This window comes from Salvelinus fontinalis, chromosome 7 (assembly GCF_029448725.1).
Source record: "Salvelinus fontinalis isolate EN_2023a chromosome 7, ASM2944872v1, whole genome shotgun sequence".
In the NCBI taxonomy this organism is placed as follows: Eukaryota; Metazoa; Chordata; class Actinopteri; order Salmoniformes; family Salmonidae; genus Salvelinus; species Salvelinus fontinalis.
Window position 1 is genome coordinate 38,871,025 of NC_074671.1, and position 23,790 is coordinate 38,894,814.

At 42.4% G+C, this 23,790-nt stretch overlaps 1 protein-coding gene across 3 annotated transcripts in view; it reads left to right on the forward strand.

The window, feature by feature from the left end:
* Window positions 1-23,790, forward strand: part of LOC129859463 (rho GTPase-activating protein 12-like) — a 90,478-nt gene that overhangs the window by 47,971 nt on the left and 18,717 nt on the right. For all 3 annotated transcript variants that reach the window (XM_055929283.1, XM_055929282.1, XM_055929284.1), the window contains exons 3-4: window positions 16,571-16,843; window positions 20,978-21,121. In XM_055929283.1, the coding sequence (XP_055785258.1) occupies window positions 16,571-16,843; window positions 20,978-21,121 (417 nt within the window). The remainder of the gene's footprint in view (window positions 1-16,570; window positions 16,844-20,977; window positions 21,122-23,790) is intronic.

The following is a 23,790-nucleotide window of genomic DNA, read 5'->3' on the forward strand; positions in this document are numbered from 1 at the left end:
CAAAAAGATCAAAAGGTACACATAGGAATTCACATGGTACCTTTTAGCATACCAATATAATTGTACATTTTTCTACACAATATATTCAGTAAAAGGTACACTCATTACTGCACTTTGAAATGTAGTTGGGGGCCTGCTGTAAAATGTTTTTTTTTGTGTCAACCGTCAGTAGAAATGTTGTATGAGTTTAATAGGTTTATCATTATGTTGATGAATGTCTCCCATCTCTTTTTATAACGTCATCAGTTCATCCTTTGTAAGAACTTGTGACAATCAAGAGCTGCACTGTTCAGTGGTTACTGTGCATTTTCCAGTAGCTTAATGGCAACTGGATCACAGAAAGTACATTTTAAACTTTTCCATAACTTACTGTCAACTAACTGCAAGTTGGTTATTGTAGATTTCACGGTAACTTACTGTAGCTAATCTGTCACACTCGCTGACCTGGTGGTGTAGCAGGGAACTGAGTATTACAATGACATGGTGACTAGTTATTACTTAAGTATTGTATGGCTCTTTGGTATCACATACACTCATGTCTGCTTTTAACAAGGCTGTAGAGTTTCCAGTTAAGAAACTCATAGTTTTTTTTGTATTCCAGGGAACAACACTGTACCCTAACCATACCCTTATTTTTTGAGTGTGTTAATACATGTTCCAAGCAATAAGTATGAACCTGGTGGCACTGCAGAACCATTGATGCACTCAACCAAGAGGTTGCAAGTTCAAATCCCCAAAGCATTCATGAACTGTGTCCTTGAGCACTGCTTGTTTTATGTTGATGTAACATTGGTGGTGATAATTTGACAATTATTTACATGATTCTGGGCAGCTTTTAGCAAAGTGAAGGAATGCATTCTTGCCAATAAGTATGTAGCCATATATTTTTTCATTCTCACAGACCTGGTGGTGTAGCAGGACATTTCAGTTTGTTAGCGACCAAGAGGCTTTCAGTTCAAATCCCAATTAAAGTCCCAAGTGTGGTCACAGTACAAATTAGTGCAAGGTTTGTTTCAGATTAATTGAAATGAGAATAAGGCAGCACACAGTCATTTTTTAACAATAAGTTGTTGTGTATACTTTAGGCAAAGTGCAAAAATGTATTCTTGGCAATATACAGAATGAATAGCCTCAATTAGGGCCACAGACCTGGTGGTGCAGCAGGAACTTTCACATACCTGGCAACCAAGATTTTGTGAGTTTCACATCCCAAGAGAGGTTTAGTCCCAAGTAATCTAGGGGACCATGACACAGTGCTCCTGGGGATGTTCCTGGAACAAACCAGGAACTCGATAAAACCTGCAGGATACCTGACTGTTTAAGTTGAAGTAATGTCAATTATACATTTTAAGGTAAAATATTCTCAATGACATTTGACACTTGGGTTTTCACATGTGCTCAAATGTTGTCACGTGCAGTTTTATGGTCTCACATGTTGAAATGTTGCATCCCATGTCACATTTATTTCACATGAGATCATGTTATCACGTTAACTTCAAATTAAATCATATGAGATCATGTGAAATACATGTGTTTTTTCCCTGCAAGGGCAGACTGACCTACAGCGAGTTGGGTCCCATACGTGTGTGTGTGTGTGTGACCAGGCTCAGGTCAAAAATAGTGCACTATAAAGAGGATTGGCTGCCATTTGGGAAACATTACGGGATACCAACACAGTGTGATGTGAGAGTGCTGCTCTTTTTAACGATAGCACAGTGAATTCAGTTTACCAACGCTTAAATTCTTTCACTTTAAACAGCCAAGGCTGAAAGGAATTGACTGTGTTACATTCTGTGGTTGTGTTGTGTTCCAGACTGGTTAGTGTTGGTATCTTGGCTTCAATCTCTCTGAGGCTAGTCTCGTGCTGACAGACATTGTATATGTACAGATGAACTTTGTGTGGCCTTATTTACTGTATTGGAGGGTGTCTCCCAAATTGCACCCTAATCCCTATATAGTGCACTACTTTTGACCTGGGTAGACATAAGGAGCGAGTAAGACATCGAGGGGGGGGGGGGGGGGGCATGCCCTGATGAATTGAAGCTGTTCTGAGGGCAAAAGGGGGTGCAACTCAATATTAGGAAGGTGTTCCTAATGTTTTTTACACAATTTATATTCACACACTCTCAAAAATAAGAGTATGGTTACGGTACAGTGTTGTATTCTCATTTACCTTCAGAGGAAAGGTACCTTCAGAGGTACACATAGGAATTCACTGTTGCTATGGAAAAAGGGGGAAGGCTGTTTGTGTGTGTGGGAGATTCAAAGAGAGGGAGATTGAGGGGGAGGGGTTGGGGGTGTCATGCGAAATGTCACAGATGTGATGATGGGGTTGATGACTGAATGTGGTCTGACTGATACCCAGTGAGGTGGAAATGTAGGTTAATCTGGTCATATGGCACCATACCGCCCTCCAGGCCTCCCTTTAGTCCTGTGTGTGTGTGTGTGTGTGTGTCCAGCAGCATGGGAAAAGGTGCAGAACAGAGGGGCGTTGGCTGATCCTTTTATGGATGGATGGAATGGGGGAAAAAGAGCTGATGGAGGAGAAGGAAGCAATGGAGAGAGGGAGTGGATGGATGTGCAATTAGCAGAGAGAAGATTGGATCAATGTGTAGAGAGGACGAGGTGCAGAAGGAGAGAGAGGGTGCGACCCTCTCTGCATCATCCATCAAACCATGCTCGAATACTCTATTCATTCATGTGATTTACTACTAGTTGTGTGCGTGCATGCGTCTGACGTGTGTGTGTGTGCGTCGTCATGGCCATAGAGCGAGGAGCAAGTCAGCAGCCCCCTTCTCTCTACCCTCCATCCCTCAACCTCAGTGACTCAAGGATAGTTCACCTTACCCTTTAAGCAGTCTGTAGACAAGGTATGACAGCAATCCATGCTTTGGTTTAGTTTCCCTGGCACTGTTTCCAAATGCATTTATGGCACAAATCCCATTTAGCTTCTTGTGGCACAAATCCCATTTAATGTCATGGGATCGATATTAGCATCTTGCACAAATCATCTTTAAGTGACATTGTTGAGCGTCACAATACGTTTTAGATACTTTCAAATGATGTGCACATGCGTGAAAAATTCGAATATTGGTCCCATGACTTGAATGGTAGTTGTGCCACAAATGCTAATAAGTTAGCATTTGGGAACGGTGCCATGGAAATAAAACCAAAGCATGCATGTATTGCTGTCATACCGTGTCCATAGACTGCTTACAGGGTAAAAAAACAATGGGTCATTTTGTGGTTTGGGCGAACTATTCCTTTAACCCTACTTCACTCCAATTGAATTACCCAGTGTTCCTCTTATGTAACCTGGTCACAGTAAGACAACATGCTGAGCTGGCCCTGCATTACATTAGCTGTACCTGTGGGACTGACTTCAGTCCACACTGAACATCCAATATGGCTTATGGGGTTGCACCATAAACACTACAACAGTGATATTCATTCATACTTTCTCTTAGGGGTGGAGTGTATCTGGATATTCAAATGGCATGGACTCTTTGTTCATCGGTGTGTCTGTGTGTCCAGGTCACGTCTGTCTCTGTGAGTAGACGTTTATATGGGGTGACTGGAGTGTTAGGTTGAGGGATGGGAGCTTGGGGGGATGCAGCCCGGAAGCAGTGCAGTGGTGGTGTGGATGGATGATGTGCAACAGAGAGGAAGGAATGTGTTAGAGTGGGATGCCATGTGTTCAGCCTGCCAGTGATAGAACCCCCCCACACCCACACACAGAGAGATTCCTGTGGCCTGAGGGAGACACCTAGTGGTCACAGAGAAACTGCAAGATGGTCTCTTACTGCTCTCTGCCCTTACACCCGCACAACATGCCAGTGAGATTCATGACTTCATTTATTTTACAGCTTACATAGCACACAGTTTCTGCTGTGAAGGATGGGGAGAGAGATGGAGAGAGAAACAGAGAGGGAGAAAAAGAGATATGGCAAGAGCGGGAGGGAGAAAGGAAATGGATAGAGTAAGTAGACTGACATCATGCTGTACCTCGTCAAAAATCACAGTTGTCTTCATCAAGCAGATATCGCCCCTAACTCCATATACACTATATATACAAAAGTATGTGGACAACCCTTCAAATTAGTGGATTTGGCTATTTCAGCTACAGCCGTTGCTGACTGGTGTATAAGATTGAGCACACAGCCATGCAATCTCCATAGACAAACATTGACAGTAGAATGGCCTTACTGAATGGCTTAGTGACTTTCAACGTGCCACTGTCATAGGATGCCACCTTTCCAACAAGTCAGTTTGTCAAATTTCTGCCCTGCTAGAGCTGCCCTGGTCAACTGTAAGTTCTGTCATTGTGAAGTAGAAACGTCTAGGGACAATAACGGCTCAGCCAGGAAGTGGTAGGCCACACAAGCTCGCAGAACGGGACTGTCGAGTGCTGAAGCATGTAAAAATTGTCTCTCCTCGGTTGCAACACTCACTACCGAGTTCCGAACTGCCTCTGGAAGTAATGTCAGAACAAGAACTGTTTGTTCGGGAGCTTCATGAAATGGGTTTCCATGGCTGAGCAGCCTCACACAAGCCTAAGATCAGCATGCGTTGGCTGGAGTGGTGTAAAGCTCGCCGCCATTGGACTCTGGCGCAGTGGAAACGCGTTCTCTGGAGTGATGAATCACGCTTCTGTGACAATTCTGTGCTTCCAACTTTGTGGTAACAGTTTGGGGAAGGCCCTTTCCTGTTTCAGCATGACAATCCCCCGTGCACAAAGTGCGGTCTATACAGAAATGGTTTGTCGAGATCGGTGTAGAAGAACTTGACTGGCCTGCACAGAGCCCTTACGGCAACCCCATCGAACACCTTTTGGGATTAATTGGAACGCTGACTGCCGTCGCCCAACATCAGAGGCCAACCTCAGTAATGCTCTTGTGGCTGAATAGAAGCAAGTCCCCGCAGCAATGTTCCAACATCTAGTGGAAAGCCTTCCCAGAAGAGTGGAGGCTGTTGTAGCAGCAGAGGGGGGACCAACTCAATATTAATACCCATGATTTTGGAATGCGGTGTTCGACGAGCAGTTGTCCACATACTTTTGGTCATGTAGTGTACCATATTGCAACATGCAAGGCAATTACCTATGTTTAACCTCTGCCAAATTCTCAATTAACACCCTAACTCAGAATTTTTTAATTATCCCTGTATTTCCTCCCAGGTGCACCTAGCTAAAGTCACAAATGGCACTATATTCCCTACTTAGTGCACTACTTTTGACCAGAGCACAGAAGGACCTGCTCAAAAGTAGTGCACTGTAAAAGGAATAGGGTACCATTTGGAATGGAGCCACAGTCTGCTACAGGGATGCATAAATGCATTCTAATCTGCTACTGGACAGTTACTGTTACTCATCCAGAGTGGAGAACTCATTTATCAGGGTCTGCCTGGGCTGGTGGACAGACAAGGCAAGTAGTACCCCCCCCCCCCCCCCCCCCCCCCCCCACAACCAGGTCCCTTGAGCAGTAATTACCTTACTGCCGTGGACCCCATTCTATTTCCACACCTGCTGTCTGACACATCTCATACATTCTATATTAATCTAGCTTGGAGGGAGCCAGGTCTCAAAAAAGCTGTTTGAGAAGCTAACTCTGAATATGTACACTACCAGTCAAAGGTTTTTCTTTATTTGTACTATTTTCTACATTGTAGAATAATAGTGAAGACATAAAAACTATGAAATAACACATGGAATTATGTAGTAACCGAAAAAGTGTCCAACAAATCAAAATATATTTTATATTTGAGATTCTTCAAATAGCCACCCTTTTCCTTGATGACAGCTTTGTAGACTCCTGGTATTCTCTCAACCAGCTTCAACTGGAATGCTTTTCCAACAGTCTTGAAGGGATTCCCACATATGTTGAGCACTTGTTGGCTGCTTTTCCTTCTCTCTGCGGTCCAACTCCTTCCAAACCATCTCAATTGGGTTGAGGTCGGGTGATTGTGGAGGCCAGGTCATCTGATGCAGCACCATCACTCTTCTTCTTGGTCAAATATTCCTTATACAGCCTGGAGGTGTGTTGGGTCATTGTCCTGTTGAAACAAAAATGATAGTCCCACTAAGCCCAAACCAGATGGGATGGCGTATCACTGCAGAATGCAGTGGTTGCCGTGCTGGTTAAGTGTGCCTTGAATTCTAAATAAATCAGTGTCACCAGCAAAGCACCCCCACAGCATAACACCTCCTCCTCCATGCTTTACGGTGGGAAATACACATGCGGAGATCATCCGCACCATGTCTCACAAAGACACGGAGGTTGGAACCAAAAATCTCCAGTTTTGACTCCAGACCAAAGGACAAATTTCCACTGGTCTAATGTCCATTGCTCGTGTTTCTTGGCCCAAGCAAGTCTCTTCTTGTTATTGGTGTCCTTTAGTAGTGGTTTCTTTGCAGCAAGTCGACCATGAAGGCCTGATTTACGCAGTATCCTCTGAACAGTTGATGTTGAGATGTGTGACACTTGAATTCTGTGAAGCATTTATTTGGGCTGCAATTTCTGAGGCTGGTAACTCTAATGAACTTATCCTCTGCAGCAGAGGTAACTCTGGGTCTTCCTTTCCTGTGGCCATCCTCATGAGAGCCAGTTTCATCATAGCGCTTGATGGTTTTTGCAACTGCACTTGAAGAAACTTTCAAAGTTCTTGAAACTTTCCGCATTGACTGACCTTCATGTCTTAAAGTGATGATGGACTTTCGTTTCTCTTTCCTTATTTGAGCTGTTCTTGCCATAATATGGACTTGTTCTTTTACCAAATAGGGCTATCTTCTGTATACCACCCCTACCCTGTCTCAACACAACTACTTGGCTCAAACCCATTAACAAGGAAGGAAATTCCACAAATTAACTTTTAACAAGGCACACCTTAATTGAAGCCGGTTGAGAGAATGCCAAGAGTGTGCAAAGCTGTCATCAAGGCAAAGGGTGGCTATTTGAAGAATCTCACATATAACATATATTTTGAATGTTTAACACTGTTTAGTCCGCTACATGATTCAATGTGTTATTTCAACGTTTTGATGTCTTCACTATTATTCTACAATATAGAACATTGTAAAAAAAAAAATAATAATAATAATTAAGCAAAACCCTTGACTGAGTAGGTGTTCTAAAACTTTTGACTGGTAGTCCACATGCAGAACACAACAGTGACACTTGGCTTGGCTACCTTGAATGTGGTTCATAAGGAAACGGGTGGATTGTCTTCCTCATAGATGATAGAGATTCTGATGTTTGGTGGTGTTCATCAATTATTGTAGTTGCCTTGATCCCGTCACTAGGGGGCATAATCTTACAATACACCAGGGACTGAACAGTTCGGCTACTTCAGGTTAACTGACTGAATGTTGTCAAGTTTCTCTCTTAATGGGCTGAACTACTAGTAGTAGCTCTATAGATGAGATCATGCTGGGCTGACTGAGTGGCTGACTGGGCAATAGCAGCTCTATGTTGCTTCTATCACAGTTCTGTGAATGTATAGAGCAGTATAAATATAGGATCTATGCATGGCTCACACTCCCGTCTGTCCTTAGCACTCCCCTTACAGCTAGTTCACCTGTCAACACTCAACATTGTGACTGTGTGTGACTGATCTGAGCTCATTGTGACCCAACGTTAGGGTATAGAGACCTTGTTTGACTTTACACACAAACACCATGCACATGCGGTCAGGGTCACGCGCAGACACACACACACACAAACACACACAGGCGCACCCATACACAAAGACACAGGAGCAAGCATGCATGCACACACACACACACACACAGGCATACACATGCGTGTGTGCGTACACACACACACACACACAATCGCTGTCTGTGACAGTGAAAACCCTGGTGGAGGGACCTCTCACTACCACTTCCTGTTGTGTGTGTGTGTGCGCACGTGCGTGCGTGCGATCATGTATATTCGTCTGGCAGAGGGAGTGATATCTTATTTCCTCTGGCTCTCTGACCCATAGCCAGTATCTCAAGTTTCTCTCTACCTTTTGGGAATAGACTGATAGAGAGACTGAAGTAGAGAAACAGTGGGATAGGGACAGACAGATAAGACGAGAGGAGTAGTCCAGGAAAAGAGAGGGATTGCCCAGGGGATCACTCTTTTGAGATATCTAACGCTGCAATCCGTCAGCCATGAGCCGCTTCAGTACGTTTAAAGGCTACGGCAGGACAGAGGACGAGGATGATGATGTGTTTGTCTGCAGCCCGGGATATAAGGTGACGGACTGAAGCAGATTTAGCTATCTGATGTGGGAGGTCTTTAGTTTGACTTAGTAGTGACATAGTAGGTGATACTTGTACTTGATATATATATATATATACTTTCAGCTTATTCTTTAAAATGTATGTTGAAAATGTTTGCCTGTTTATAAGTAAACTAAACAGGCTGTTGCTTCATAAAGTATCTTCTTGACTTTGTCTTAAATGGCCTGTTTCAGCACTGTGTAGGGGAGCTAAAAACGTCAAACAAAACTTTATTTACCTCTTATTTCATACAGTCCATCCCATTTAGTAAATGAGGGCACCTCGTTTCTCTTGGCTCTCACTGTAGTCAGTCTATTTCTGAGTGTACTGCTAAGCTTTAAGGCACTAGAAAGAAACCTCTTCTCTGTGTGTGTGTGTGTGTGTGTACTGTTAAGTACATTTCTGGAGTCATTCCCTGCTGATGTGGACTGGATCATATAAACTCAAAATGTTGAGGAGGAGAGCAATACACTGCTTATAGGAATCACAATGATATGATAGATGCCAGTGAGCACTAAAACAATTGCCTTCTCAGGAAACACTACAGTTTGTGTTGCCAGTCATTTTGACCATCTAACCTTTCCTTTGAGTATGGCATATCACTTTTGTCAGATTTACATACGCTCTTCTTATCATTTATAACAGATCATGCCAATTCTCATTCTCAGTTCCCCTGCTGAGTTTAGCCATTGACAGCTGAGCTTCCATGTACATGTTGCCTTACTTTTATCTGAGCCTTAGGGCTCTGTGATTGACACCCAGCTGTAGAAAATATAATAGGTCCCTACACAAAAGATTCATTTTTCAATTTGTAAATGATTTTCACCGTACTTCACTAGAATCAATCACAGACATTTTGCCTAAAGAGCCGCCTTCAGTGTATTCACTCCCAGCTGCCCATGTCTTTTACCAAAGCCACAGTCAGAACACTTGATAACCATGGACAAACAACAGGGCCTTTCCTGCTGCACACACACACACACACACACACACACACGCAAACACACACACACACACACACACACACACACACACACACACACACGCAAACAGACACTCACATGCACTGCAAACTTCACTCTATTCCAACACAGCTCTACAGGATATTAAATCATTATTTTGGAGTATATTACTATTATTCCAGGCCCAGCAGGAATCCCCATCTGTTTCCATGCTAGAGAATGTCTGTCTGGCTGTACTGTCTGGGGTTTTACTCAAACTGCCTCCCCCCCCACTGTTCTGTTGCATTTCCTCTAGAATTCCTCACCTGCCCGGCTCCGCTTGTCTTGTCTTCCATACAAAGAAAATACGGAACTAGGCAGACAGGCTATGACACTGAGAGCTATATGGTGAATCAGCAATGGCCAGGTGCAGACCTGGGTCCAAGTATATAGGCCTATTCAACCCAGTATCACAGATTATTGTGAAATAGACACACATTGCTTATTGGAAATTTGTGACGGGCACAAGAAAAATTACTTTTTTTTGTGACCAGTACACAATTTTGTATACAGTGCATTTCAATTACACATAAAAACAGTAGGTTACTTTAGACAGAAACGATAGGAGGGAGGGATGTTGGTTGGTCGGGGAGGATAGGTGGGTGTATAATGTGTTCGAATCTCATCACGGATGGCTTTATCATTTTTGCTAATTAGCTACTTTGCAACTACGTAGTACTTTTGAGATACTTAACATGCAAAGTTGCAAAGTAACTCTTACCCTAACCTTAAAACCCTTTAACCTAACTCCTAACCCTTGAACTACTTAGCTAGCATGTTAACTAGCCCTAACCTTAACCCCTAACCTAAACCTCTAGCGTAGCTAACGGTTAGCCATCTAGCTAGCATAGCTAACGTTAGCCACGGCAACTTGGAATTTAAATCAAATCAAAGTTTATTTGTCACGTGCGCCGAATACAACAGTGCTTACTTACAGGCCCTAACCAACAGTGCAATTTTTAAGTAAATAAAATAGGGATTAGGTGAACAATAGTAAAGAAATAAAAAACAGTGAAAAATAACAGTAGCGTGGCTATATACAGTAGCGAGGCTATAAACAGGCACCGGTTAGTCGGGCTAATTGAGGTAGTATGTACATGTAGGTATGGTTAAAGTGACTGCATTTATGATAAACAGAGAGTAGCAGTAGCGTAAAAGAGGGGTTGGTGGGTGGTGGGACACAATGCAGATAGTCCGGGTAGCCAATATGCGGGGGCACTGGTTAGTTGGGCTAATTGAGGTAGCATGTACATGAATGTATAGTTAGTGATTATGCATATATAATAAACAGAGAGTAGCAGCAGCGTAAAAGAGGGGTTGGGGGGGACAATGCAAATAGTCTGGGTAGAAATTTGATTACCTGTTCAGGAGTCTTATGGCTTGGAGGTAAAAGCTCTGGTACCTCTTGCCATGCGGTAGTAGAGAGAACAGTCTATGACTGGGGTGACTGGGGTCTTTGACAATTTTTAGGGCCTTCCTCTGACACCGCCTGGTGTAGAGGTTCTGGATGGCAGGCAGCTTAGCCCCAGTGATGTACTGGGTCGTACACACTACCCTATGTAGTGCCTTGCGGTTGGAGGCCGAGCAGTTGCCGTACCAGGCAGTGATGCAACCAGTCAGGATGCTCTCGATGTTGCAGCTGTAGAACCTTCTTAGGACCCATGCCAAGTCTTTTCATTTCCTGAGGTGGAATAGGCTTTGTCGTGCCCTCTTCACCGACTGTCTTGGTGTGTTTGGACCATTCTAGTTTGTTGGTGATGTAGAGACCAAGGAACTTGAAGCTCTCAACCTGCTCCACTACAGCCCTGTCGATGAGAATGGGGGGTGTGCTCGGTCCTCCTTTTCCTGTAGTCCACAATCATCTTTCTTAGTCTTGGTTATGTTGAGGGATAGGTTGTTATTCTGGCACCACCCGGCCAGGTCTCTGACCTCCTCCCTATAGGCTGTCTCGTCGTTGTCACTGTTGTGTAGTCTGCAAACTTAATGATGGTGTTGGAGTTGTGCCTGGCCATGCAGTCATGGGTGAACAGGGAGTACAGGAGGGGACTGAGCATGCTCCACTGTTGAGGATCAGTGTGGCAGATGTGTTGCTACCTACCCTCAACAGCTGGGGCGGCCCGTCAGGAAGTCCAGGATCTCGTTGCAGAGGGAGGTGTTTAGTCCCAGGATCCTTAGCTTAGTGATGAGCTTTGGGGGTACTATGGTGTTGAACGCTGAGCTGTAGTCAATGAATAGCATTCTCATGTAGGTGTCCCTTTTGTCCATGTTGGAAAGGGCAGTGTGGAGTGCAATAGATTGCATCATCTGGATCTGTTGGGGCGGTATGCAAATTGGAGTGGGTCTAGGGTTTCTGGGATAATGGTGTTGTGAGCCATTACCAGCCTTTCAAAGAACTTCATGACTACGGATGTGAGTGCTTCGGTTCTGTAGTCATTTAGGCAGGTAGCCTTAGTGTTCTTGGGCACAGGGACTATGATGGTCTGCTTGAAACATGTTGGTATTACAGACTCAATCAGGGACATGTTGAAAATGTCAGTGAAGACACCTGCCAGTTAGTCAGCACATGCCCGGAGCACACGTCCTGGTAATCCATCTGGCCCCGCGGCCTTGTGAATGTTGACCTGTTTAAAGGTCTTACTCACGTCGGCTGCGGAGAGTGTGATCACACAGTCGTCCGGAACAGCTGATGCTCTCGTGCATGCCTCAGTGTTGCTTGCCTCGAAGCATAGAAGTGATTTAGCTCGTCTGGTAGGCTTGTGTCACTGGGCAGCTCGCGGCTGTGCTTCCCTTTGTAGTCTGTAATAGTTTGCAAGCACTGCTACATAAGATAAGCGTCGGGGCCGGTGTAGTATGATTCAATCTTAGCCCTGTATTGGCGCTTTGCCTGTTTGATGTTTCGTTGGAGGGCATCGCAGGATTTCTTATAAGCTTCCGGGTTAGAGTCCCGCACCTTGAAAGCGGCAGCTCTACCCTTTAGCTCAGTGCGATTGTTGCCTGTAATCCATGGCTTGTGGTTGGGGTATGTACGTACAGTCACTGTGGGGACGACGTCCTCGATGCACTTATTGATGAAGCCAGTGACTGATGTGGTGTACTCCTCAATGCAATCGGAAGAATCCCAGAACATGTTTCAGTCTGTGATAGCAAAACAGTCCTGTAGTTTAGCCTCTGCTTCATCTGACCACTTTTTTATAGATCGAGTCACCGGTGCTTCCTGCTTTCATTTTTGCTTCTAAGCAGGAAGCAGGAGGATAGAATTGTGGTCAGATTTGCCAAATGGAGGGCAAGGGAGAGCTTTGTACGCGTCTCTGTGTGTGGAGTAAAGGTGATCTAGAATTTTTTTCCCCCTCTGGTTGCGCATTTAACATGTTGATAGAAATGAGGTAGAACTGATTTAAGTTTCCCTGCATTAAAGTCTCCTGCCACTAGGAGTGCCAGCCTCTCGGTGAGCGGTTTGCTGTTTCCTTATTTCCTTATACAGCTGACTGAGTGCGGTCTTAGTGCCAGCGTCTGTCTGTCTGGTGGTAAATAAACAGCCACGAAAAATATAGATGAAAACTCTCTTGGCAAATAGTGTGGTCTACAGTTTATCATAAGATACTCCACTTTAGGCGAGCAAAATCTAGAGACTTCCTTAGATTTTGTGCACCAGCTGTTAACCTTTCACGAGCCTCTACCCCGGGTCCGGGAGCACCCCCCCCCCCCCCCCCCTGATTAGCATCGCTAGCATGGCGTCACAATTAAATAGTAGCATCTAAATATCATTAAATCACAAGTCCAAGACACCTAATGAAAGATACAGATCCTGTGAATAAAGCCACCGTTTCAGATTTTTTAAAAGTTTTACAGGGAAGACACAATATGTAAATCTATTAGCTAAACACGTTAGCAAAAATCACCATTTTCTTTTTGTCCACCATTTTCTCTCAACACCAGTAGCTATCACCAATTCGGCTAAACTAAGATATTGATAGCCACTAACCAAGAAAAAACCTAATCAGATGACAGTCTGATAACATATTTATGGTATAGGATAGGTTTTGTTAGAAAAATGTGCATATTTCAGGTATAAATCATAGTTTGCCATTGCAGCCACCATCACAAATCTCACCAAAGCTCCTAGAATTACTACAGAGAGCAACTTGTATTACCAATTTACTCATCATAAAACATTTCTTAAAAATACACAGCACATAGCAATGGAAAGACACAGATCTTGTGAATTCAGACAACATTTCAGATTTTCTAAGTGTTTTACGGCGAAAACACAATAAATCGTTATATTAGCATACCACATACGCAAACGTTACCAGAGCACTGATTCAAGCCAAAGAGAGCGATATCGTTATCGCCAAAATATATAAATTTTTTCACTAACCTTCTCAGAATTCTTCAGATGACACTCCTGTAACATCATATTACAACATACATATAGAGTTTGTTCGAAAATGTGCATATTTAGCCACAAAAATCATGGTTAGACAATGACAAAAGTAGCTCAGCTGGTCAGAAAATGTCGTGCACCATATTAGACAGTGATCTAGTCTTATACATAAATACTCATAAACTTGACTAAAAAATACAGGGTGGACAGCGATTGATAGACAATTTAATTCTTAATACAATCGCGGAATTACATTTTTTTAATTATCCTTACTTTTCAATACAGGTTGCGCCAAGCGAAGCTATAGCAAACAAAATGGCGGCATAAGCGTTTAACATTTTTCGACAGAAACACGATTTATCATCATAAATTGTTCTTACTATGAGCTGTTCTCCCATCAGAATCTTGGGCAATGAATCCTTTCTTGGGTCTAATCTTCTTTTGGTCGAAAGATGTCCGCTTGTCCGTCGAAATGCCCACTAACGTACGACCGGGACCCCGAAACGTGCCCGGAGCTTCAAATTGTATTACAAAGCAATGCCTCAAAATCGCACTAAACGGATATAAATTGCTATAAAACGGTTTAAATTAACTACCTTATGATGTTTCTAACACCTATAACGAGTAAAAAGATGACCGACGCTATATTACTGGCTAAACCAAGGCTTGGAAAAAGGCCAGTCAGATATCCTTCTTGCGTTGAGCGCAGAGTCCAAAGGAACGCTACTTCCGGTATTTGGTCATTTATAGAGCCCATGATTGCGCAATCGACTCCATTCAAATTGTCACCACTTACTGACATCTAGAGGAAGGCGTGGGCAGTATCCTCATAGGATCTACAGTGGCTTTTAAACTGATCTGGAACCAGAGGCCAAGAGTTCTGAAAACTCACTCACTGGGAGGAAAAGTGCTGTAGAATGAGTTCTGTTCCACTCAGAGACATAATTCAAACGGCTATAGAAACTAGAGAGTGTTTTCTATCCAATAATAACAATAAAATGCATATTATACGAGCAAGAATTGAGTACTAGGCAGTTTAATCTGCAGAGAAAATTATGCTAATGCGAAACAGCACCCCCTATAGTTGCAAGAAGTTAACAAATATGCACAGACCCCCCCCCCCCCCCCCCCGTCTTACTGGAGTGTGCTGTTCTATCTTGCCGTTGCAGCGTATATCCTGCTAGCTGAATATCCACGTCATCATTCAGCCACGATTCCGTGAAACATAGGATGTGACATTTTTTGATGTCCCGTTGGTAAGATATTCGTCATCGTACTTCGTCTAATTTAATGTCAAATGATTGTACGTTGGCGAGTGATGTTGACGGTAATGGCAGCTTTCCCACTCACAAATGTGTTATGAAGAAAGAAAATCGTGTAATAAACATGAAATGCGTTGTGATGAAAATCGTGTACTACTTTTTCGTGTGCCTGTCACGAATTTATTTTGAATAAGTAATTTGTGTCTATTTCACAATACGCTGTGATAGTCTGTTGGCCTATTGTATGTATTTGAGGTGTGCTTGATTTATCTTGGAGTTTGCACTTTTGGGATTATTCTATTGGTTCCATTGTGCAGTACATACTAAATCAAATGCAGCTCAAGTTTTCAGGTGGTTTTCTATCGAGGTCTAGTGACGACTTCTGTGAATACCACTTTACACAATGTTAGTTTGACCCTGGGCCCAAAACAGAGACAACAGTCTGGCTACCACTACTGTACCTCCACCTCACTATCGAACTCCAAAATCTAAATATTATTCTTATTATGGATTCTCCATAGTCTTGGAAACCAAAACTCGCTGACTGTGTTTGATGTATGGGCCAGACAGAGTGGCAATGTTAAACTGTTTACAAAACCAACTCTATTTCCCACTCACACTAAATACACTGGCATTTTGCTTTCTGCACGTTTTTTCAAAATACAGGGTCACCAGCACTGTTATGCTGTCTTCGTTTGTTCTTGTCATTTCTTGTCATGAACTATAGCCTCATTTGTGTGTCCAATTTTTACAGTCTGAGGTAGTTAAAGTTTTGTAGCCTGGAATCCCCTGTTTCGTTATTGTTAACTTTTTAAATTCCAGGTTAGAACTTTTTGTAGAACTTGCTGGCTGAGAGGTTTGTTTGTCTCTACTCCGTTATCAGTAGGTACTTTGGTTTAGAGATTGACAGTTGATATCACCGCAGACTCTTGGCTACTTGAGTGATAAGACACAGAGCACTAGGAGGGTTTCCTATCTGTCTAAACACTTCCTCTTTTCAACACCCCTTCATTTCCAGTTCCTATGATCATTATCCTCTGCTTTCTCTTTTATAAATCATTCTCTCCTAATGTGAGCATTGTATTTAACCCAATTATAGGCAATCAATGTCCAATAATGCTAAATATTTAATCTTATTCTGTTTTTATTTTGAATGTGATGAAAAAGTCATGTTGATGCACAGTGTTTGTATGGATTTTGCAACGAAATAACGCATTTGACCGGCCTCAGAAAAAGGTTAGCTTGACAACAGTTGAAGTATATAGGATACCATGCAGCATCTTTCGTTCTGACACTGGGCTAGAAACAGATGGATACAGCATGTTGCAACGTCCATCCTTACCACATGTGTCTGATTGCCAAAGCTACCCATCCTCCTTCTCTTTCCTGCCTTGCAGACTTACATCACTGTATCTGTGCTCTGAATCTACCCTCTCCACTCCTTCCTCTTTCTGTACTCCATAGCTATCTCAGGGTTAACCTCTCCTTCTCTCTATTTATTCTGTATCCCTCATCTAAAACTGCCCTCTCTTTCTCCGCTCTGTAATGAACCTCCATAGGTCTCCATAAATGTAACCTCTCTGGTCAGTGGATGCTGGCCATGCCACTCTGTTAGTTTTTCACAAGAGACTAACCTCTCCCCTCTCTCCCCCCTCTCCAGACGACGTCTCCGATAGGGCAAGGCCGGCCCGAGTCCCCTATCTACACCAACCTCCAGGAGCTGAAGATCTCCCAGTCCAGCCTGCCCCCCCTCCCCTCCGGCACCCCACTGCACATCCTTGGGGACTGGGAGACCCACAAGGACCTCACCGGTAGACACTTTTACTATAACAGAGCCACCGGGGAGCGCACGTGGAAACCGCCCCGTGCACGGGATGCTAGTGGCAATACCAGTAGTAGTCGAGGAGACCCCCATGGCATGGGAGAGATGGAGGTAGGTAACACACCCCCTGTGCACTTCAACAAAACAGATCCATATTCCATTGACCGTCATGTTGTAGATAGTCTGAGCAGAAGCTGAGCTGTAAGTAAAGAGGGCAGATAGTTTGGTTTGGATCCAACTGAGAAAGTTTAACCCAGCATGTTGACCCCTGCCACTGATTTACAGTCTACCTAATCTATCTGTATCCTAATGTGACATCATCTGGGTCGTTCCACGCAATGGGTACCTTTTGTACATGCAAACTTTTAAGAAATTAACTTTAAAATAACATTCAATTGCATGGAGGATATGTTTAGCCTACGGAAAAACACCTTTTCCCATCTCGGGCAATTAAATCTTGTGAACTAAGAGCATTTTATCTGCACTTGTACCACACTGTCTGTCAACCCTGTTACGGACACTTACTGTATGTAACCTAATTATTATTTAAAAGCATGAGATAAATCCAAAATTTTCTCATTGAGCAAATATCCCTTGTTCAGTAAACTCATACAGTATAATATCAAACTGATAAAGTTACGAACAGGGTTGATGCGAACAGGGTTGATGCGAACAGGGTTGATGCGAACAGGGTTGATGCGAACAGGGTTGATGCGAACAGGGTTGATGCGAACAGGGTTGATGCGAACAGGGTTGATGCGAACAGGGTTGATGCGAACAGGGTTGATGCGAACAGGGTTGATGCGAACAGGGTTGATGCGAACAGGGTTGATGCGAACAGGGTTGATGCGAACAGGGTTGATGCGAACAGGGTTGATGCGAACCGAGTTGATGTTTTAGGTGAAGATCGAACATTACTCCTCATGTGGTGAAGCACATGTCATCACCTGGTGTTCATGAAATTAAGAATTATACATATGTGCCACACATAATGAAAGTTCAATCAAATAAAAATGTTCATAACATTAATTGAGCAAACAGGGTTGACATGTTGAGCTCGACCACATCAGTCAAAGATGATAAAACAATTATAAATTACAGTGCCTTCAGAAAGTGACTTGTTCCACCATTTGTTGTGTTACAAAGTGGGATTAAAATACATCTAATTGTACATTTTTGTCAATGATCTACACAATAAAAATCTAAACTTTTATAAAAAAAAAAAATATGAAAAATAAAAAACATCTTCATTACATACGTATTTAACCCGCTGAGTCAATACATGTTAGAATCACCTTTGGCATCGATTACAGCTGTGAGTCTTTCTGGGTAGGTCTCTAAGAGCTTTGCCCACCTGGATTGTACAATATTTGCATATTATTCTTTTTAAAGTTCTTCAAGCTCTTTCAAGTTGGTTGTTGATCATTCCCAGAGAGCCATTTTCACGGCTTGCTAACAGATTTTTTTAGGCAAATTAATGTCAAAACTGTAACTAGGTCACTCAGGAACATTCAATGTCATCTTGGTAAGCAACTCCAGTGTATATTTGGCTTGTGTTTTAGGTTATAGTCCTGCTGAAAGGTGAATTTGTCTTCTAGTGTCTGGTGGAAAGCAGACTGAACCAGATTCTCCTCTAGGATGTTGCCTGTGCTCAGCTCTTGTTTAATTTTATCCCAAGAAAAACTCCTTAGTCCTTGCCGATGACAAGCATACCTATAACATGATGCAGCCACCACCATTATTGAAAATATGAAAAATGGTTCTCAGTGATATGTTAGGGGGAAATCCAACAAAACACAACGCTTTGTGTTCAGGACAAAGTTAATTTCTTTGCCACATGTTTTGCAGATTTACTTTTTTTGCTTTTTTACACTTTAATTTAGATAAGTATTGTGGAGTAACTACTATGTTGTTGATCCATCATCAGTTTTCTCCTATCACAGTCATTAAACTCTTTAACTGTTTTTTAAAGTCACCATTGGCCTCATGGTGAAATCCCTGAGCGGTTTCCTTCCTCTCCGGCAACTGAGTTAGGAAGGATGCCTGTATCTTTGTAGTGAATGGGTGTATTGATACACCATTGATACACCAAGTGTAATTAATAACTTCACCATGCTCAAAAGGATATTCAATGTCTGCTTCTTTTTTTAACCTTCTACCAATAGGTGCCCTTCTTTGCAAGGCATTGAAAAACCTCCCTGGTCTTTGTGTTTGAATCTGTGTTTGAAGTTCACTGCTCAACTGAGGGACCTTATAGATAATTGTATGTGTGGGGTACAGAGATGAGGTAGTCATTCAAAAATAATTGTAAGTCCATGCAAACTTTTTAATCAAATCCTGACTCCTGAACTTGCCGTTAAAAAAAGGGGTTAAATACAAATTGACTCAAGACATTTCAGTTTTTCATTTTAAATTAATTTCAAAAAACATGATTCCACTTTGACATTATGGGGTACTGTGTGTAGGCCAGTGTCACAATCTCAATTTCATTTCAGGCTGTAACTCAACAAAATGTGGCAAAAGTCGAGGGGTGTAAATACTTTCTGAAGGCACTGTACTGTAGGCCAAAAAGACAGAGAAGACTTAATTCCTTTTCCACCATGCTGTTCAGAAGACCCAAACGATGTCACCTGCTGTGAATAATTTAACTTGGTGTAATGGTCCATTATCTTAAAGGGGTAAGTTGTTTGCCTAACAGGGTTGGCTTTAAAATGATGGACAGACGTAAGTGCATCACTAATCACATCAATATAAATAATCATCTTCAGTAATGACTAGGCTTTTACAATAATGGTGAAACTTGGAGAAATTTGGATTAAGTGGGTTGAAATCTCCCTAGAATTTACAAAAGGTTGACAGGGACATTTTGGCACTTTAGCAAACCTTGATTCATATAAAAATTCTGATTTACTGAATTCTCCATATGGTCTATATTAGAGTGCACTTCATTTAATAACAGGCTTTTAAAATTCAATATGGAAACAAACCAACTGCTCTGAAAGGTGGCTGTGGGTCCCAGGTTCAGGTGTTGAGGGTCACGGTAGTGGTCTGGTGATTGGTCTGGTCTGGCCCAGTGGTAGTCCAGATCCTATTACATCTCTCTCCCTGTGTTTCTGTAACAGGTGACTGTGTTAAATGAAACCAGGCCAGGACTGAAGTAGGTTTCAGGCTGTAGCTGTACTATATTTAAGTACCAGTTAGACCAAATATTTATGATTCATCAGATGTAATGCCACGGCTGACTGAAGCAAAGAGGGTGTACGTCCCAAATGGCACCCTATTCCTTATTTAGTGCATGACTTTTGACCAGGGCCGTTTTAAAAGTAGTGCACTAAATAGGGAATAGGATGCCATTTGAAACGCATCCTGTATCTACTCTGCATGGCAGTAGTTACGTCTTTACTACCATGGGAAGCATTAAGTACTTTATTTGTAGAGGCATATAGAGGAATAGTCGATTTCCATATAACTGTAAAAGTTGTGTTGTGGTAACTGAGGGCAGGGAGGAAACAAGTTGATGTTATTTTGATGAGTGGAAATATTTCCTTGTCAGGTAGTAAAATGAGACCGAAGTCCGTAAGTGTCCTTAGTTTGGATTTCATGAAGTGTTAGTGCTACAACACTGCCCCCATGAGGTGGTTGTGTATTGCAACCAGGGAGGAACTATCAGATTGAGTACTTTGTTTCCAACTTGCCACATGAAATGCTGGGAAATAAACACATATCCATAGTTGACCAATTACTCCTTTTCCTGGGAAGGCATTTTCCTTTTTCAATTAAGGTTGTTATTATAGATACTTGGCCACTCTACAGCTGCATCATTGATCATTCACTACTTACTATTCTAAAGGCAAAACGAGCAATTGAGCGTCTAGCCAGTAACCGGAAGGTTGCTGGTTTGAATCCCAGAGCTGACAAGGTAAAAATAGGTCGTTCTGCCCATGAGCAATGCAGTTAACCCACTGTTCCCCGGGGGCCCGAAGACATAGATGATTAAGGCAGCCCCCCGCACCTCTCTGATTCAGAGGGGTTGGGTTAAATGCGGAAGACACATTTCAGTTGCATACATTGTTGGACAACTGACTAGGTATCCCCCCCTTCCTTTCAATCAATCGGTCGATCTACATATGACTCTGAAAAAAACCTCTCTGTTCTCCCAAAATCACAATGGTCTCTTTCTCTCTCTTTCTCACCCTTTTCTCCCCCCTCCCTGCTTCCCCCCCCCCCCCCCCCCCCCCCATGCAGCCCCTGTCTTCCGAGGAGAACTGTCACAGCAGTACATACTCCAGTCAGTCGGACAGTCAGTCTGGATCTCCCCCTAGAGGCTGGTCAGAGGAACTGGATGAACACGGACACACCCTCTATGTCTGTGAACACACTCATGAGAAGGTACTGGGGCTCTCCTCTCCTCCTTTTGGTTTCACTCTCTCCATTTCTCTGTCACTCCTTCCAAGGCTACGGTTGTTATCATGGGTTAATGGGAGAGGGTATTTGGTGTTTATAAGGATCCCCATTAGCTGCTGTAAAAGCATCAGCTACTCTTCCTGAGGTCCACATGAAACATGACATAATATATAGTATAGGACATTATTAGTCAAGGACTGAAATGCATACATTTAAAACAGCACACACAGCCTACATATCAGTACATACACACAATCTAAGTCTAATATATATTACAGTGCAAATTACAATAGAAGATATACAGTACCAGTCAAAAGTTTTGACACACCTACTCATTCCAGAGTGTTCTTTATTTTATACATTGTAGTGTATAGGGAAGACATCAAAACTATGAAATAACACAAATGGAATGTAGTAACCAAAAAAGTGTTAAACAAATCAAAATATAAATTTGAAGTCGGAGGTTTACATACACCTTAGCCAAATACATTTAAACTCCGTTTTTCACAATTCCTGACATTTAATCCTACTAAGAATTCCCTAAAATAAAATAAATACAATATTTCAGCTTTTATTTCTTTCATCACATTCCCAGCGTATTTGGTAGCATTGTCTTTAAATTGTTTAACCTTCCACAAGCTTCCCACAATAAGTTGCGTGAATTTTGGCCCATTCCTCCTGACAGAGCTGGTGCAACGGGGTCAGGTTTGTAGGCCTCCTTGCACGCACACGCTTTTTCAGTTCTGCCCACAAATGTTCTATAGGATTGAGGTCAGGGCTTTGTGATGGCCACACCAATAGCTTGACAATGTTGTCCTTATTAAGCCATTTTGCCACAACTTTGGAAGAATGCTTGGGGTCATTGTCCATTTGGAAGACCCATTTGCGACCAAGCTTTAACTTCTTGACTGATGTCTTAAGATGTTGCTTCAATATATACACAATTTTCATGCCTCATGATGCCATCTATTTTGTGAAGTGCACCAGAAACCCCACAACATGATGCTGCCACCCCCGTGATTCACGGTTGGGATGTTGTTCTTCGGCTTGCTAGCCTCCCACTTTTTCATCCTAACATAACAATGGTCAATATGGCCAAATAGTTCTATTTTTGTTTCATCAGACCAGAGGACATTTCTTCAAAAAGTACAGTCTTTGTCCTCGTGCAGTTGCAAACCGTAGTCTGGCTTTTTTATGGTGGTTTTGGAGCAGTGGCTTCTTCCTTGCTGAGCGGCCTTTCAGGTTATGTCGATATGGGACTCGTGGATATAGATACTTTTGTACCCGTTTCCTCCAGCATTTTCACAAGTTCCTTTGCTTTTGTTCTGGGATTGATTTGCACTTTTCACACCAAAGTACTTTCATCTCTAGGAGACAGAACACGTCTCCTTCCTGATTGGTATGACGGCTGCGTGGTCCCATGGTGTTTATACTTGCGTACTATTGTTTGTACAGATGAACGTGGTGTCTTCAGGCATTTGGAAATTGCTCCCAAGGATTAACCAGACTTGTGGAGGTCTACAATTTTTTTTTCTGAGGTCTTGGCTGATTTATTTTGATTTTCTCATGATGTCAAGCAAAGAGGCACTGGGTTGGAAGGTAGGCCTTGAAATGCATCCACAGGTACACCTCAAATTGACACCTCAAATGATGTCAATTAGCCTATCAGAAGCTTCTAAAGCCATGACATAATTTTCTGGAATTTTCCAAGCTGTTTAAAGGCACAGTCAATTTAGTGTATGTTAACTTCTGACCCACTGGAATTGTGATACAGTGAAATAATCTGTCTGTAAAAAAATTGTTGGAAAAAGTACTTGTCATGCACAAAGTAGATGTCCTAACCGACTTGCCAAAACTATAGTTTGTTAACAAGAAATGTGTGGAGTGGTTGAAAAACGAGTTTTAATGACTCCAACCTGAGTGTATGTAAACTTCCGACTTCAACTGTTATATTTGAGATTATTCAAAGTAGCCACCCTTTGCCTTAATGACAGCTTTGCACACTCTTGTCATTCTCTCAACCAGTTTCATGAGGTAGTCACCTGTTTTAGCAGTTGATGTTATTTTTCAATAACACAGACCCCAAAGAAAATCAGGGGGATAAAAATAGGTTTATTCAAAGAACAAATCATAGATGTTATGCTGGAATGTAGATGTTCATTCTTCCCTGTCCTCAGTGATTCTCCACAGAACAAAATGACAGGATGTCATTTATAACCCTCAAACCTAGCCTGTGGTTGACCAATTACATTTTCTTGCAGTAAAATTGTGCCAATGCCCAAATAACAAGTATCCTGTTTTTGGATAGACGATTCAGACCAACGAGATCTTGCCACACAAGGACTGAAACTCCTACACAGATTCTAACCAGATGTTGAACTGAAAAACCACAATTTCCATTGATTGTTAATTCCCTATTGACCTGTCGTCCTCTGCGTTGTGTATTATCTTAAAATATTCTTACACCTGGAATGCATTTCAATTAACAGATGTGCCTTGTGGAATTTCTGTCCTTCTTTAATACTGTTTGAGCAAAATCAGGTTGTGTTGCGACATGGTAGGGCAATCTTCTGTATACCCCCCTATCTGGTAAAAGACCCAGTCCATATTATAGCAAGAACAGCTCAAATAAGTAATGACAGTCAATCCAGAAA